The 15,933-nt window shown below is 44.1% G+C and overlaps 1 protein-coding gene, 1 long non-coding RNA gene and 1 pseudogene across 7 annotated transcripts; 2 read left to right on the top strand and 1 right to left on the bottom strand.

The window, feature by feature from the left end:
- The first annotated feature begins 3,540 nt into the window (after positions 1–3,540).
- LOC103653164 (40S ribosomal protein S10-1-like) lies at positions 3,541–4,830 on the top strand (annotated as a pseudogene).
- Positions 4,831–5,338: 508 nt separating this feature from the next.
- LOC103653163 (uncharacterized) lies at positions 5,339–8,934 on the top strand. 2 transcript variants are annotated; one of them, XR_002269074.3, is made up of 10 exons: positions 5,339–5,509; positions 5,719–5,826; positions 6,027–6,312; positions 6,433–6,502; positions 6,597–7,073; positions 7,160–7,278; positions 7,641–7,786; positions 8,055–8,184; positions 8,306–8,344; positions 8,448–8,934. It is a non-coding gene; the product is annotated as an uncharacterized lncRNA (long non-coding RNA). The 2 variants fall into 2 exon arrangements; XR_565291.3 differs by having other exon boundaries at positions 5,341–5,509; positions 6,027–6,132.
- Positions 8,935–9,165: 231 nt separating this feature from the next.
- On the bottom strand, positions 9,166–13,221 carry LOC100502318 (putative protease-associated RING zinc finger domain family protein). 5 transcript variants are annotated; one of them, XM_035967081.1, is made up of 6 exons: positions 12,804–13,221; positions 12,360–12,582; positions 12,082–12,270; positions 11,440–11,664; positions 10,788–11,192; positions 9,166–10,302 (listed from the first exon to the last, which is right to left on the bottom strand). In XM_035967081.1, exons 3-6 carry the CDS (start codon positions 12,221–12,223, stop codon positions 9,578–9,580), a joined length of 1,497 nt encoding a protein of 498 aa, XP_035822974.1. In that variant the 5' UTR covers positions 12,224–12,270; positions 12,360–12,582; positions 12,804–13,221; the 3' UTR covers positions 9,166–9,577. The 5 variants fall into 5 exon arrangements, with proteins under 5 accessions (XP_035822974.1, XP_020407321.1, XP_008677746.1 ...); NM_001196796.2 differs by having other exon boundaries at positions 9,272–10,302; positions 12,082–12,250; positions 12,804–12,984; XM_020551732.2 differs by lacking the exon at positions 12,360–12,582 and having other exon boundaries at positions 12,082–12,295.
- Positions 13,222–15,933: the final 2,712 nt, after the last annotated feature.

Raw genomic sequence — 15,933 nt, 5'->3', positions numbered from 1 at the left:
TTATCGACTAGTCTCGTTTATATTGTTAAGCTAATGTCACAATTACTTATCGAATATTCCATCCGTTTCAAAATAGTATTTGTTTTAGCTCTTAATTTTTGTGTTTATATTGATGATGATAAATCCACTAAATAAGCAAAACAAATTTTATTTTGATCAAGAGAGGTTAAATGGCTTGGCGATTCTATATATCGAAAAAAGTTGTTGGATGAGATTGATCTCGATGATATAAGCGATGACTTAGTATCACAAAATGATAGAGATATTTTTAACAATATCATATAACAAGTAAGTGCTTTTTGTTATATTTTACATATGTTTTCTTATAAACTTTAAAATAGTGCATAATGATTTTTATACTTCAAATATTCGGTTATATATATATATAATTATATATATTTGTGTATGGATGGGGCCTCTATATCAAATTTCGCACTGGGCCCCTGAAGAGCCAGGAACGGCCCTGCATGGGCAGCAACATAAGAATCCCACCAGTCAGCAGCAGGACCAGTCAGACTGCCAGAAGTATATAGAACCTTATCCCGGTCAGAGCATTGGGCGATGTTGAGCATCTTCTCAATTGATTTCAACCAATCATCAGCATGGAGTGGATCTGGCGAGCTGGCAAAGGTAGGCGGCTTGTGGCTCATAAATTCCCGGTGCCTGTCCCGGGGTAGAAGTGGAGGTGGTGGTGGTGGCAGTGGTGCTTGCTGCTGTTGCACCCTCCTTTCCTAGCGTATCTCCTCTCTCTCCTGGCGCATCTCTTGGCGTTCCTGCCGCATCTATGCATGCATATCTGCCATAGTATCTGCCATTTGCTGCATTATCTGCATCTAGGCAGTAACTACGGGATCAGCTCCGACTGGTGGAGGCTATGGAGGATCCAACTCAGGTTGTTGTCGTCATGGGTTTGTGTTGGTCATCAACCACCAAAATTAATTATAGGAAATTGTTAACCCTATTTCCGTTTCAGGGAGTCGTGATCCCCAGGCAGAAAGGGAATCACGACTCATGGGTAAAGTGTGCAACCTCTTCAGAGTGTTATGAACTGATATATCAGTCGTGCTCACGGTTATGAGCGGCCTTGGGACCTCCTTTGATTAGAGATACAGATAATCTGAGATACAATGGTTCTATTAATGGTTTTGGTTCGATGATGATAATGATATTCCTCGATGAGGAAAGGATTCACGGGTTGGTTATTGCTAAAACTTGGCTTCCAATAATAATAAATACCTGACCAACTAAAAACAACTTCTTTAAGCTTAACTCCACATAAAGTTAGTCCACCTTAGCCAAATAGGACATTTGCTGAGTACGTTGATGTGTACTCACCCTTACTTTCACAAAACATCAGGTGCCTTTGGTGCAACCTATTCTCAGGTGAAGAAGAAGAAGAAGGCGTCGAGCCGGATCTCCAAGAGTTCTAGAACTTCGACGAGTTCGCAAATTAGGCTAGCGACCTCCCCTAGTCAGCTGCATGTGGTGAGTTTGTTTACGTTGGCTACATTTCTATTATGTGCACTTTGATTTATATTATGTAAATGACTCTAGTCTTTAATATTATTACTTACTCTTTATTAATATTCGAAGCATTGTGCTATGATGAGTCATTTATGTAATCGCTATGTACGTGAATTTCTGATCCTGACACGTAAATGGTTTGCATTCGGTTTACCTTCCAAACCGGGTGTGACATTATCATTCAAAGTTTTTTTGAGCACATCCTTCTTTGGGTATCCTTTGTGCATCCCCAAGGTAACTTTGTAATAGTTTGTAATCACATAAATGATAACAAGCAATTGAAAACCCATTACATGACACCTCATTTTCATATTTAGTCATGTGTGTTAATTTCATCCATTTACCCTTCTCATCTTGCCTTCTTCTCCACAAATGGCAAAGGAGAGAATGTATTATCGATTTAATTATGTTGCTACGTTTTGTTCCCCTGTAGGAACCTTGACAGGTAACCAACAAGGGAAGTTACATTTTTTTAGTCCATTCAGTTTACCATAGAATGGTATGCTTGGTGGAGAGGATTGAGAGCTGAGTCACGTTTAAAACCTCATAGTATTTGCAGAGGAAGATTTGTCTCGTTTTATTCCTTTTCTATACCCCACTCAGGGCTTGTTCATTTTAACTCCAATCCATATAGATTGAGGGAGATTCAATCCCTAATAAGTCAAAATCTCTCCTAATCTATATCAATTCTCTCCGATCCATATGGAATGAAAAATAACCAAACAAATCCTCAGGTGGCAACCTCCAGCACTATCTGCTCATCCATACAGTTTATCTTAACCATGACAATATCAATGCTTACTTATTGTTGATCATACATGTAGGTTTTTCTCTAGTTGCATGTGCCCCTTTTTGTTCCTCACTGTTAGAGATGGCAATAGGTAAATACCCACCGGGTATTACTACCCCATACCCATACCCACGACATAAAAATAACCCCATCGGGTAACCCATATACATTGGCGGGTATGAATTTACCCCTATACCCATACTCATGTGGGTATGGGTTACCCATCGGGTCACCCGTACCCACAAAAATTAAACATCTATCAAAATATTATATTATACAAATGTCAAGTATATTCATCTAAATACCATTACAAAATTTCTAGCATCATTTAACCATCCATTCAACACACCAAAGATAATTGGATAAAGTAGTAACAGTAGGATAGTACTACATAGCACATTATATGTTCCATTACATGGTCATTAAATTGTCGTTAAGCCTTCTATTACATTATGGCCTAAAAGGTTGTTAAATAGTAAAAAGGATGGATGACTAAAGTCCAAGTTCACGCTTGGGCTATGTTTATATTGGGTATTTTATACCCACGGGTTAACGGGTATGGGTGAAGGCGGAACGTTCTAATACCCGTTGACCCATTGGGTGAACATTTTTGCCCAATAACAGACACACGGGTAGAATATTTAGCCCACATACATACCCTAATAGAGTAAATACCCATCGGGTATCGGGTCATAGGTACTCATTGCCATCTCTACTCATTGTTGTTCATAATAAATCTCTGTCCTAACATGTACCACGTCTAGTTAAAAAAAAAGTGGCGATTTTGGATTGAACTGGTCGGACAGATTAACTTAACCCATTGTTCTAGAAATCCTAAGACCATCGACATTCGTGTGATGCACTAACCATTACCCTTTGGGCAAAGTCAAGGGTAAATTGCAGTACGTTATACAGCTGGGTTTCCTCTTCAAATTCAACTACCATGCATAGTTCTTCCACATTAGTTTCTTGTGCTTGTCTAATCCAATTTCTTTTCGTGACATTTCTCAGTACAGTTTTCAGTATTTCTTTCAACTCATCATACTAATAGGGAGAGTGAGTGCCTCAGCCCCAAGGCTATATTCTATGCCGATATGAACTTAATTCAAAAATAAAAAAGGAAACGTTACAGGCTCAAACCTCAATCGACAAACAGCAACTAGGATTCCTACAAAGCTGTATCTAAGTTATTAAAACTTCCCCTTTTGAAGCCCCGTCCGCACTTCACGGGATCGTTTCGTATCAGGCTTTGACACCTGTTAGAGCGCGGACCCGAAATCGGATTCTAATTGAGCTCTGAGCAGCGGTGTCCTGAGTCCGTCACCGTGTTCTCTCCCCCGCGCTTCCCTTCAACGCCGCCTCCCTAAAGATCCGCCGCTTCTCTGCCCTCTGCTCGTCGATTCGGCGCCTCCTCTCCTTCACGCGCCCACGCTGCCGTCGCCTCCTCCTCACTGTCGTCCATGCCGCTGTAGCCGCCTACGGCCATGGCCGCTAGAGCCAGCGACTATTTGACGGTGGAGTACCACTCCAGAGAGCTCCCCTCTTTCCCCTCCGACGACGAGGGAGGCACCGCCGGCAGTGGCGTCCTCGTATGCAGAACAGCAGAAGACGCTCGCTCGCTCTGCGCGCATCGAACCAAAAACCACACCTCGGCGGCAGCTATATAAAAGCCTTCACCTGACCCGGGCGCTAGGGTTTATTCGCTCCTCCCACCCGCCGCCGTCGCCGCCTCCTCTCCCCAGCACCCGGAGCTCGCTCGACCGCCGCTCACCATGGTAAGGATTACGCTCGAGGCTGCTCCACGATTTTCGTATGTTCCCTTTTGCCGGTGTTAATACTGTATTTGCTACCGCAGATCATCCCCAAGAAGAACCGCAATGAGATCTGCAAGTACCTCTTCAAGGGTATGGTCCACTAGACTCGCAGTAGGGTAACCTGGGCTGATTGGTTGTTTCGCCTTCTAGGAGGTGACAGATCTTCAAATTATTTTCGTATTACTAGGAGGGAGTGCTCGTGTATTATTTTGAGTTCACTTTTTTGGTCCAATTTCAGCATCTCACAAGCTTACGATCTGATATATTATAGGCTTGACACAGCAAGCATTGTCAAATATTTTTGTGCTCCAAATTTATTTGCCCCTTAAACTATGGATTCCTTGTTATACATTCATCTGCGTTATGTTCATACGATTTCTGTTAGTTTGATGTATTTGCTGCTGCAGAGGGCGTGTTGTATGCCAAGAAGGACTACAACCTGGCGAAGCATCCGCAGATCGATGTGCCCAACCTCCAGGACTCCAGGTGATCAAGCTCATGCAGAGCTTTAAGTCCAAGGAGTATGTTAGGGAGACCTTCTCCTGGCAGTACTACTACTGGTACCTCACCAACGATGGCATTGAGCACCTACGCAACTACCTGAACCTCCGGTCTGAGATCGTGCCTGCCACGCTCAAGAAGTCTGCCAAGCCACCGGGCCGCCCATTTGGCTCTGGCCCTCCTGGTGACCGCCCAAGGTAAAAGCCTTAAATCTTGTGTTGCTGAGGCAATAATGTAACAGAGCATGGGGGTGGTGGGATTAAATTATCCGCCATGACAGGGAGAGGCGAGATCTTGTTTGGGGAAGACGGGAAGAGATGAGGGGCTAAAGTTCGCCACCTGGTTTTGTGCTTCTTCAGGTTTATTGCCTCCATTCACTTCACGGCTTAAACTACCCAATTTTTTGCAATTTAGTCATTTTTTCGAAGAAAAAAAATCATGTTTCGGCTGACTTCGAGCAGGTGTTCAGGATCCATGATAGGTTGTACATCGTTTTCTCAAGGCTCACCACTGACGCTCGGATGCTATGAGTTGTAGTTGCTGAATTTTCCCTGCCCACCACCACCTATTATCTTCTGTTCGGCTGCTTTTCGATCCCTCTGCAGGTACCATTGGTTGTTCTTCAGGCACAACATGTATCAGCTGCGTCAGGAGAGGGACATGAAGCATGAGACTTTTGCCATCTTGTCTCTGGGAAGGTGAGAATTTTTCTAGGGCACTTTTGGAGAAACTGTGTAGGCTTCTAGGATAAGCCTACTAGAAACCTTATGATATTATTTTTCCACAATAAATTCTTGGTGCTACTCCCTGTATATCAGAGGTTATAATCACTCCTGAGCACAACGAAGAAGGGATTTACACGATCAGATTCTACATTCAGGTATTTATTGTTTAAACCATTTGACCGATAAGTTTGAGGCTGCTTCTGATTGGCTGACATGATGGCTAAATCTGCATTAGCTCTATCTGATCATCTCCTTTACTGGCATTCAATGGAACAACCTACTACCTTTGTGTTCATTTATTTAGTCTTTTCATGTGGTCCTCTAGCTGAATCTAATAGGTGCTTTTTTCCTCTTTGGAGTGCAGATTACAACGTCAATAACAGGCCCAGTGAATGCTGAAAGATGCGCTTTCATAGAAGAAACTAAGCTCTCAAGATGGTGGCAGAATTAACTCCTTTCCTGTTATGTTTAGGTAGAGAATATCTTATCCTTCACCTGTCTCCGGGAGCTTGTTCTAGAGTGATGAACTGAAGGTTACTCTTTTAGTAAATATGTCTAATTTGAGGGATACATTGTTTAGACTTACTCTGTAAATAGAAGCCAAGGAATAGTTTTGTATGCCTAAATATATCATGACAAAGATAATTCATGCTTGCATTTTCTGTTAGACAGGTTTCAAGGACAGCCTCTGTATAAGCTCAGACCAAGCAAATTCCGTGCAGCAATTGAGGAGGCTTTCCTTGCTGAACGTGGTTTTTTTTATCTCCAAACGGATGAGGTATGCTCACCGCGAAAGTCTGTAAATAAGCAGTCTGATCCTATTGGTTTTCAGGAAGAGGCTGCTTCAAATAACGAGCAAGAATGCCAATCTGAGTCTCAGGTTGTTGGCAAAGGGAAAGATCATTCCTTACTTAACCCATCCATAGTCCCTGCCATGCCCGTTAGCAGGATTTTGATTGTATGTTCACCGCGAAATTTTTGATTGTATGTTGACTGGCAGGATTTTGTTATGTATAGACTTCTATTAATCAAGGCAATTCATTTTGGATGCATTTAATGTGCTTATCTCTATTGTCAGGTGGTTGCAGGACTGTGGATCCTTTCTGTCCATGGGAGCTGCTGCAATTTTCTCACCTTGTCTTACATAGGTAATTGTTGTTCGTTGTTAACGTTCTTTGATGTGTTATGAAGTGTTATCCAGTTATGGCTTTCTTCATGCAGTTTTTGTGGTATTGTACACAGTGCTGGTCTTGTACGAGGTCACCCTCAGATGAACTTTAGTGATTGCTCCCAGGCGCGGCATGCATGCTTTGCTTTATTCACATGATCGAGTTCCCCTCACGTCCACGCTCTATCCGATGCCACGAGAGTTTTCCAGAAGCAAGTCCACGGATTGTGTGTTCAGCAAATAAGTAAACCACATTGCCGCCGGGTCCACGAGGGAGAAAGGAAACACGAGCATTGTTTCCTCCGTCGACGACAGAGCTCCGTTCGTCTCCCCCTCAGTTTGACAGCCTCGCTCTGTCTTCTCTCCTCAATCGCGTGCTTACTCTTCAGCATTTACTCCTTAGTAGAAATTGCCGACCACCGCCGCACCTTGAAGACCGCCGTGCTGTTCGTCGTGGTGGCCCGTCTCAGGCAACGACGACTACGTCGGTCGTGGCCTCAAAGACCTCCCGCCACCGCTGTGACTTGAAGCCCTCCTCCATGCCAATCAAGGTCTGTGTTCTGGTCGTCTTCCTCCCCCATGCATTCGATGGTCCCCGCTCCATCTGCTCTACTCCACTCGTGTGCTCACTCTTTAGGAATATCGGCCACCGCTGTGCCTTGAAGAGGTACCCCCGGTTACCACATGTCGAAGACCTCTCGGAGCACTTTGCCTACTTGCTTAACATCTTCCTGGCATATTGAAAGTGATGCAGCGGTAATGATAATATACTTTATTTATGTCCATGTTGTTCTTGCTTCCTATACCCAAACACCTCTGCACTTTTGCATCTGGAGCACCTTGGTTATTTGCATATTGCCTTCACAGTATACTGAAAGTTATATGGTGGTGCTCCAATAAACTTTATTTATGTCCATGCTTGCATTGTGTTCCCATCGCTTAATATTGGACGATTACAAAGATTCATGCTATATGATTTCACGGGCGTTGGTTTGTACCGAGAAAAATGTTTCTCCATCAAATACCATATATATCACATAATTATGGTCTAGCTGCATCCAAGTCAGCTTATAAATTCTAAAAATACTGTACTATCTGTCACTAATATATTATTACAGATTCATGGTGAACGACATCCATAACAGAGACGGGTTTGTCCTCGGAACCTCAAGAGGAGGGCATGACACTGCGAAAATCATTGATTGTCTTCAGGACCGTGATACTAACCAGATTTATATTATCGAAGGCGATGGCATTCAGAAAGGTGCTTCTGTAATTTTTTGAGATAACACATGCATCTAGATGATTATGTGATAGTTTTCAAATGAAGATACGATGTGTAACGCAAAATTCCTGAAACATGGTTTTAAGAAGTCTGGAGACAAGTCTCAAGTGTTCTATTGTTGGTGTCCCAAAGAATATTGATAACAGCATTGCGATACTTTCTGCATTCTGCTCCTCCCGCATCTTTGAAAAAACAGCAACATATTGTTTATTCGTGAATGTAGCTTCATCTTGAACTGCTTGTGCAGGTGATTGACAAGTCATTTGGATTTCACGCTGCTGTGGAGGAGGCCCAAAGGGCCCTCAATGCCGCTCATGTCGAGGCTGAAAGTGTAGACAATGGCATTGGTGTTGTGAAGCTAATGGGTCACAACTGTTGTATGTTTATCTCCCTATTCAAACTTACTGCAACATCTACTGTCAATTCATGCATATTTTGCAGTACTATGATAATTACATAATTAACTAAATTGTTTTAAATCCTTTTCAATTGATGCAGGTTTTACTGCAGTGTGCTTCTCTAGCTAGCCGTTATGTGGTATGCTATTAACACTCCTAATTCGATTTATGTTCAACATGAGAAAACAAAAGAGGAATATTGTGCCAAATATCTGACCACTTGATTCTACTTGGTACCTCAGGATTGTTGTTTAATCCCAGAGTCACCCTTCTACCTCGAAGGGAAGAGACGACTCCTCGAGTTCATTTAGAGACGACGTGAGGACAAGGGTCATGTGGTTCATCGTGCTGGCTGAGGGTGCTGATCAGGACCTCATCGTGAGAAGTATGAATTTCATGGACACCTAAGATGCTTCTGGAGATAAACTGCTTCTAGATGGCTGCCTTTGGCTATTCTAGAAGATAAAGGCTAGGCTTATGGTCCAAACCTTCGTCTCCTTCTCAATGTGGTGGCAGAGAACATTGTTATTGCCTTCATCTACCATTCAGTTTGCTTTATTATTATTATTATAAAATAGATGATCCCTATTGATCAATATGTCTTGACTACTAATATCTCTATATGTTTATATCAACAACCTTTATAGTGTTATATATATATATATATATATGTGAACACATTGACCACAGACTCGCGCTTCGCGCGAGCCCATGTGGGGATTTCAGCTCTCTTTAATTTCTTAGGGAGTTTTTTTTGTAGACTATTGATCGAGAGAAAACCAATGACCAGGTCTCCATAGCCTAACATGATTATGTGTTGGGAGAGCTCATCATTTATCATGATTCAACTGCTGACCGGCACTTGAGACATTGTTAATAAGCTGGTGATTGTTAGCACCTTCATAATTCGCATGCACTTATTAGCGGCCAAACGAAATAGCAAATGTCTACTTTGAATCGTACTAAATAAAGTTTGTTATTGCATTTGACTAATGGAGGTAGGGCGCCGCGAAGCGCGCCTCCTTTTCTAGTATCGGTAAAAGCTAAACGCTTGAGAAACCAGACAGAGGCAACACATAAACTATTGAGCAGAAGTAACCTATGACTGCAATACATGCCTCAAAATAAGCAAGTCCAAGACTACTCCAAACCCCTGTACACTCAAGCATGTAAAATTGCTCACACTCTGGGGCTGCACATTCTCTCTTCTTACAAGCAGTTTTGTTTCCACATGTAAAACTACTCCAAACTTCTTTCTCTTTTTTTTATCATCATGGTGAACTATGCTGACGAGCTCAAAATCCACATGTCAATTCAGCACCAGGCAAGATTTCTCATGGGCGCAAGAATCAGTGAATATTGCAGCAAGAGATCAGCACCCTGGAAGTGACTGAGACGACGTGTCAGAATCAGGGCAATGCTGCAGGTAGAGCTGACGGAATGATTGAGCCGATGCGGCAGCCGACAGATTTGTTTCCGAGTATCCACCATGCTGCAACTGGTTCTGTTGCGGTGACTGGGGCACCATGGTGAACAGGCTCGGGCCTGACAATGTGCAGTGCCTCAGGTGAGGATGCTGCTGCCCTGAAGATCCATGGGACATGCGTGATGAGCCTACGTAACGACTGGGAGATCCATTGGCAGAACGCGAGACATGTGCTGAGGTATTCCTGATGCCGATCGGTGGGGACAAGTAGCCCCTGCACAAAGAGTGAGCAGACGCACGGTGCCAAGTGCCAGACCATGGGGATGGTACATTTGCAAGGTCCAAGTTGCTTCCACTTGTGCAGATAGATGAGTTTGCATCAAACCTAGAGTCGGGGGTGCGAAGGATACTGGAACCTGAAACAGAGTAATTGCGGGATATTGACCGCAACAAAGGATGCCGGCTGATCGTCCTGGGGGGAGACGCTGCTGCTGTAGACCGCAAGGAAGCCAACACAGTTGATTCCGGCAAGCGTGTGGCGGATGATGAAAGCAAAGGGGTAGACTCTGATACAGGGGGGTCTGACGTTCCAGCACTTGCGTCCCGCTTGCATACAGGGCAGAATGTTCTCCATGAGGTGAGCCATAGGTCCACACAAGCCGCATGGAACTCTGCAGAGTGAAACAACCGAGCCTCAGGTCATGAGTTAAGGAGGGATTTATAATTAATTAATTATAGAAGAGGGATTCATGACAATGCAGTTAACAATGATACCAGGTGATGTTCTAAATGCATGCACCACTAGTTACATAGTAGAATCAAATTTGCATCTAAAATTCAATATATGCAGTGTCATTAGATCAGAAAGCAAGATAACGTTGTTGAATGCATGTGAGACATTGTATGATGATATAAAATCCAGCTGAAATCTCCAGCTGACAAGAAAATACATAACTACTGTGATTAACTTGTTTGCCCTCTACCATGCTTGTAGTGCTATATTGCATTTGCGCCATCACAAAGGAAGCAGTAAAGAGTAGTAAACAATGCATGGACAGTAATGGCTAGTAAGCCAGATTCAGCTCACACATAAAATGAATAGACCACAAACTCCCAATCCCAAACCATCAGTTAAATAGGTGTGAGAGAAACATACTGTGTCGACAAGGTAGCACTCTTATCTTTTCTCCAACACTGTAGTCTTCCAAGCAAATGGCGCATGTTGCTGATGTACAGTTGTCTTCTTGCACTTTTGTGAAAATAAGGCTTGGTATTGCCTTAACTAATTGACTGCTCATTCCATGGGACTCCTGAGCTCGGGGAAGTCTTGCCCTGTCCCGTCTGATCTGGTGTCTCCTCGCAAAGAAACATGCAACTAGGATAGCAGACATAGCAAGCAGTGATACGAATGAAATTGCCATGATTGGCCAAGCTGAGTTCTCATATGTTGGTATTATCCATAACTCTGCATCAGTTTGGCCTGAATATTTCTTCAGCTCCTCCCCTGATGCCTTAGAGATGAACACTGCATATATCTGGACACCAAGCGAGCTTCCAGCCACTGCAATAATCCTTGCTTAATTAATATTGCAAATATATATGCACTCCCCCAAGCACTCTAAAATGGTAAGTAAAAGTTTCAATGGAACTGATCTAATAGTTTAGAGCTGCTTGAAAATTTTGTTTTTCCTCTTCTCAACAGTTTAGTGATTTCCAGCATTATGAACAAGAACACCTCTTTATGCACACTGATAAAAGAATTACATGTAACCGATGCTATGGTAAAAAAATGATGCCTAGATCATTACTTGAAACAAGGATGTCATTATCTTCATTATTATATACTACAGCAGCCTTGAATCCAGCATTCTGTGCATTTCTAATTTTGTCATCAAATTGGCAACCGCCTCTTATAATCAACGCAAAAGGTGAGACAGAGCCTTGAATCGCTTTCGCTCTCAATGGACTGCATGCATCCTTAGGTTCCACAGCATAAAGAACGCCACTTACACCTGAACCTTCCACTGCTGGAGCTGCAGGAAGAATGAAAAGGGTCAGATAAGCCTTGCATTAACCAGATAGATTGGTTCAGGCACCAAAGTAACATTGCACATTATGGATCATAAAGATACAAGAATGATGCAACTATATAAGAAGAAACTGGAGGAGACATCTAACTAACAGCGCAAAAAAAGATGAAGACCTGTCATTCAATAATCACTAAAAACAGGGCAACTTGGTATTAAAGAAAACAGATCATAACATCAACAGGTAACTAACAATGTACTGGAGAGTGTGTTTAATGACCGGGTTTCTTATACTGTTTTTCATCTTCTTAATATAATGGCATGCAACCTACTTTTGTGTTTGATAAAAACAACAGCTAACCAGATTTTTAATTGACATGTACAGAGATACATGGAGATAGTGTAATAATGTGTAACACCCACTAAAAGTTGCCTCGACATCATCCAACGACAAGGTAGTGTTGTTCGCCATGAGTACAACATTGGAAGCTCCCAGCTGAGCCATGAGGCAAATCATCAGAAAGAAACAAAGGGGAAATGGTGTCCTTCCTCTTGGGCATGCCATCTTGACAGAACTCTGATCCTTTGGAGCCTGCAATCGAACAGAAGGTACTAATGCCGAGTATCAGGCCGAGAGCTGCAATCATATTACTAGAATTAACAAAACTGAAAAAAGAAAAAACAGGAGTGCCGCGCGTAACTTCACAGCAACACGAACAGTCTGCGCAGTTGCATCATCACTCAGGTAGCAGAGTAAATGGTAGAGAGGCCTAGAGTAACCAAATCACAGGTCAAAGTGATTTCGTTTCTTTTCACAGCCTGCTTTCAAAAAAGGAGGGATTTCTTTCCCCCAGTCATGGGAAAAGAGCACTTCCATGGCCCGAAATCCAGAGTCGTCTCCAGGGGTACGGAAAGTGCATTGGCCTGTTTAAAAGATAGGCAATTTGACTATTTGAACACGAAATCAACCCCCACCCCCCTACCCCCAAAAAAAACTCTGAAATCCCGCCCCAAATTCAGCGGAGGGATCCCACATCAAATCGGGTACAGACGGCATCTCCACGAAGTTATCACGATTAACAAGCCAAATCTTTGCGAGAAGATTGCGTCAGAACGAATGCACCGAGGAGGACAAAAGACCGCACCTTTTGACGGGATTTGATCTTCCCGGCAGCAGCAGCAGCAGGGGAGTGACACGAGGAAAAAGATGAGTCGGCGCAGGAGAGAGGGGACTAGAACTAGGAGGAATTAGCGGGCGGTTGACGCGGATCGAGTTGGGATGGAAACGTCAGCTGCCATGAGAAAATTGCAGAGGAGGATTTGGAATGGCAAGGGGGGACGATATCCCACACCCGCAGAAATCAGAATTGAAGGTGGTTTGGAATGGAAGGAAACAATCAGAATTGATCGAATGAATCTCTAATTTGATCTTTCCTTCGCACGGAGTATATTATAATTTGTGTAGATGAATCTTGTATTGATAGGGAGGATGGTGAAAGTTCTTTTTTCTGCTCTTGCTTTGTCATCCGTCCCTATCCCACACCCGCGGTCCCAGCATGCGATGTCCCACAGATGGATTACGGTCCTATAACTATTTCATCCTATATTTTAAACTTCATTCTACAAATAATATTCTCTATATTTTTTTATTTATCACGGTATAAATCTCTTATTTATATCATCTGCTGCGAACATCTGCTATGACAACCTATCATGTTTCATTTTTATTGTAACACATAGGTATATATCTGTACGTTGCGACGGGAGTAAAAAAATTATACGAAACATAGATACAGAACGCAAACATCACTATGATATGCAAAATTTGTGTGGCAAACATTATCAATATCGTAAAACAATTCTATATGTTTGTTGACGCTTTTTTGAGCGTCAAATACTCAAGAAGAACCGGCGGCGGTGCTCTCTGGTCAGGCGCGGACGGTCTGCGGCCTGAAGCCGGACGGTCCGCGACCTGGCACAGGGGCTAGGGTTTTCTGCCTGACGGCCGGACGGTCCGCGCCCTAGGGCCGGACGGTCCGCGCGTGCGTAGGGGCGGCGGAAGATCGCCGGCGGCGCCTAGATCTCGCTCCCGGGAGGGACCCCGTCGGGGAGGAGAGATCCTAGGAGTTGTCTAGGCTCGGGCAGGTCGACCTAGACTCCTCTAATCGACGTAGAGTCGAGGAGAGGCGGAGAATTTGGGGATCGAGAGGCTAAACCTAAACTAGACTAGAACTACTCCTAGGATAAAATGCGAAATATAAGTTGTATTGATTCGATTGATGATTACAAATCGGCCGTATACCTCTCTATTTATAGAGGAGGGGGGCTGGACCCTTTACAAACTAATTCCCGAGCTTATCCCGCGATTTTAGCTAACAACCGTAGCACAAAACTCGGAACCCTAATCTGCTCTGCGCACGCGCGGACCGTCCGGACCGCGGACCGTCCGGCCTTAGGGCCGGACAGTCCGCCGGCTCATTTTGGTGTCAAACATATGCCCCCCTGCCTTTTGGTGGAGCTGAGCGAACCAAAAGCAACTAACTCGATGTGATCACATCAGTTTTCTTAGGCATCTTGACACTTGCTAGGATGATACGTAGTGGTCTTAGTCCCGATGGTTGACTCAACGGACGTGACTCTTTTAGCTTTGATCGAACTGTTAGTCCCAACACCGTCGAGCGTCATAGCGATCCTGACCAATCCGTCACCTTACTTTTTCTAATTTTCCAAGTATTCTGGCGTAGCTTCGTAGTTGACCAGGTCTTCCCCTTGTAGGTCATCTTCCTCCATGGGTGTCGGTACATCGTTGGTGGTGTCTTGGTGTAGTGCGGATGGTTCGGCCTCAGGGGTCGGATGGTCTGCGTCCTGTACGGTTGGTCTGGTCTTTATAGCCGGACTGTCTGCTATACCTGCAAAGAGCTGCACAGTTGCTGTTTTATTTTCTGTCTTTATGGCCGTTTGATTTTCCTCAACGGCCTTTGGTCTCCATCTCTTTTGTGGTGGCGGATACTGCGGATGTGTGTCATTAAATATTTTTTCCGCCTCCTTCTCCTGATTCTCCTTTGCTCTAAGGCGTTGTAATTTTCGCTTTTGCGATCGTGTCAATCCCGATGGGCACCATCGGGGCATGGAGTATTTTGGATCGGCTATTTTATTGACAGTCGTACTTTCCTTTTTGTTTGTGTTGGCCGATTCACCAAAAATCATCGGCCCTTCGTTATTTTGTTGTACGACGACATCTGTCGTTCCTATTTTAATGATGTCTCCCTTTTTCGTATTGTTGGAGGTTGTAGTTGTATGCCCCCCTGCCGGATTAGTCAGCCTTTAGGGCCGAATTGTTCGGCAATCTTGCTGGGCCTGTGCTTGTGGACCAGATTGAGGGGCTCTCAATCGGTCTTGTACTGGAGGTGTCAACCTATTGAATACAGATGTTTGGGGTGCCCCCCAAGCGGGGTACTGTGGCATCCTAAATGGGTATGGTGGCATGCCCCACATTTGATTTGGGACATATGGTGGAGGTATGTATGTGTATGAATATGGCATAGGTAGATATGGTGGTGGAGGTGTCCATGCAGGCACGTTAGGTCTTAATTGAACATTATGACCTCCCGTCCTTTCCGATTGGTGTGGTGGTCCAATCGGCCTAACCTGTCGTCGCACCTGGGTGGGTAAGCGAGGTCCCTTTGGTGGCCGGTCGCTGGAGCCAGCCTTCTTTTTCACATATTTAGACAATAATTGATCAAAGGTCGGGCTAGATTTTACCAACCGACCAGTTGCCTTGAACGTGTTAGTTTTCCACGTACCTATTTCTGGTCGTCGTGGTTTGAAGGTACGTGGTCGCCGCGGCTCTTCGATGTTGCTGGGCCGTCCGTCGGAACGCTTCGGACCGTCCGGTGATGTTACGGACCGTCCGCGCCTAGACACCGGACCGTCCGCGATGCGTAGTATGGGTTCTCGCGCATATCCCCTTGTCTGTGCTTGCCCCCCAGCGCTGGAGTTTGTGATGGTTACCTTCAGTGTCTCCCCTCTATCAGGAGTCTTCTCGGCCATCACTTTCCTGCAAGAAATTTTGTTGTTTCCATCGGCCTCCCGTGCATTGCCAATGATGACTTCTTTGTCTTTGCCCTTATCGGCTGTGTTGGGCCGAATTAGGACCTTTTTGCCATTAAAGTCGATCACATTCATTGGGAAGGGCTCCGTGTCCTCCTGAAATTTCAATCGTCCATCATTAATGGCCGATTGAATTTGTCGTCGGAACACATTACAATCATTAGT

The sequence above is a fragment of the Zea mays genome, chromosome 4 (genome assembly GCF_902167145.1).
Source record: "Zea mays cultivar B73 chromosome 4, Zm-B73-REFERENCE-NAM-5.0, whole genome shotgun sequence".
Classification (NCBI taxonomy): Eukaryota; Viridiplantae; Streptophyta; class Magnoliopsida; order Poales; family Poaceae; genus Zea; species Zea mays.
The sequence above is the reverse complement of the archived record's forward strand: the minus strand, read 5'-3'. Positions and strand labels throughout refer to the sequence as shown.

What these genes read in the sequence shown, in the direction of transcription:
- LOC100502318 (XM_035967081.1), bottom strand. Translation starts at nt 12,223, where the DNA reads ATGGCATGCCCAAGAGGAAGGACACCATTTCCCCTTTGTTTCTTTCTG. An exon ending in TAATGACATCCTTGTTTCAA is followed by an intron (nt 11,193 to 11,439) that starts GTAATGATCTAG and finishes GGATTATTGCAG; the next exon opens with TGGCTGGAAGCTCGCTTGGT. An exon ending in AGTGCTACCTTGTCGACACA is followed by an intron (nt 10,303 to 10,787) that starts GTATGTTTCTCT and finishes TTCACTCTGCAG; the next exon opens with AGTTCCATGCGGCTTGTGTG.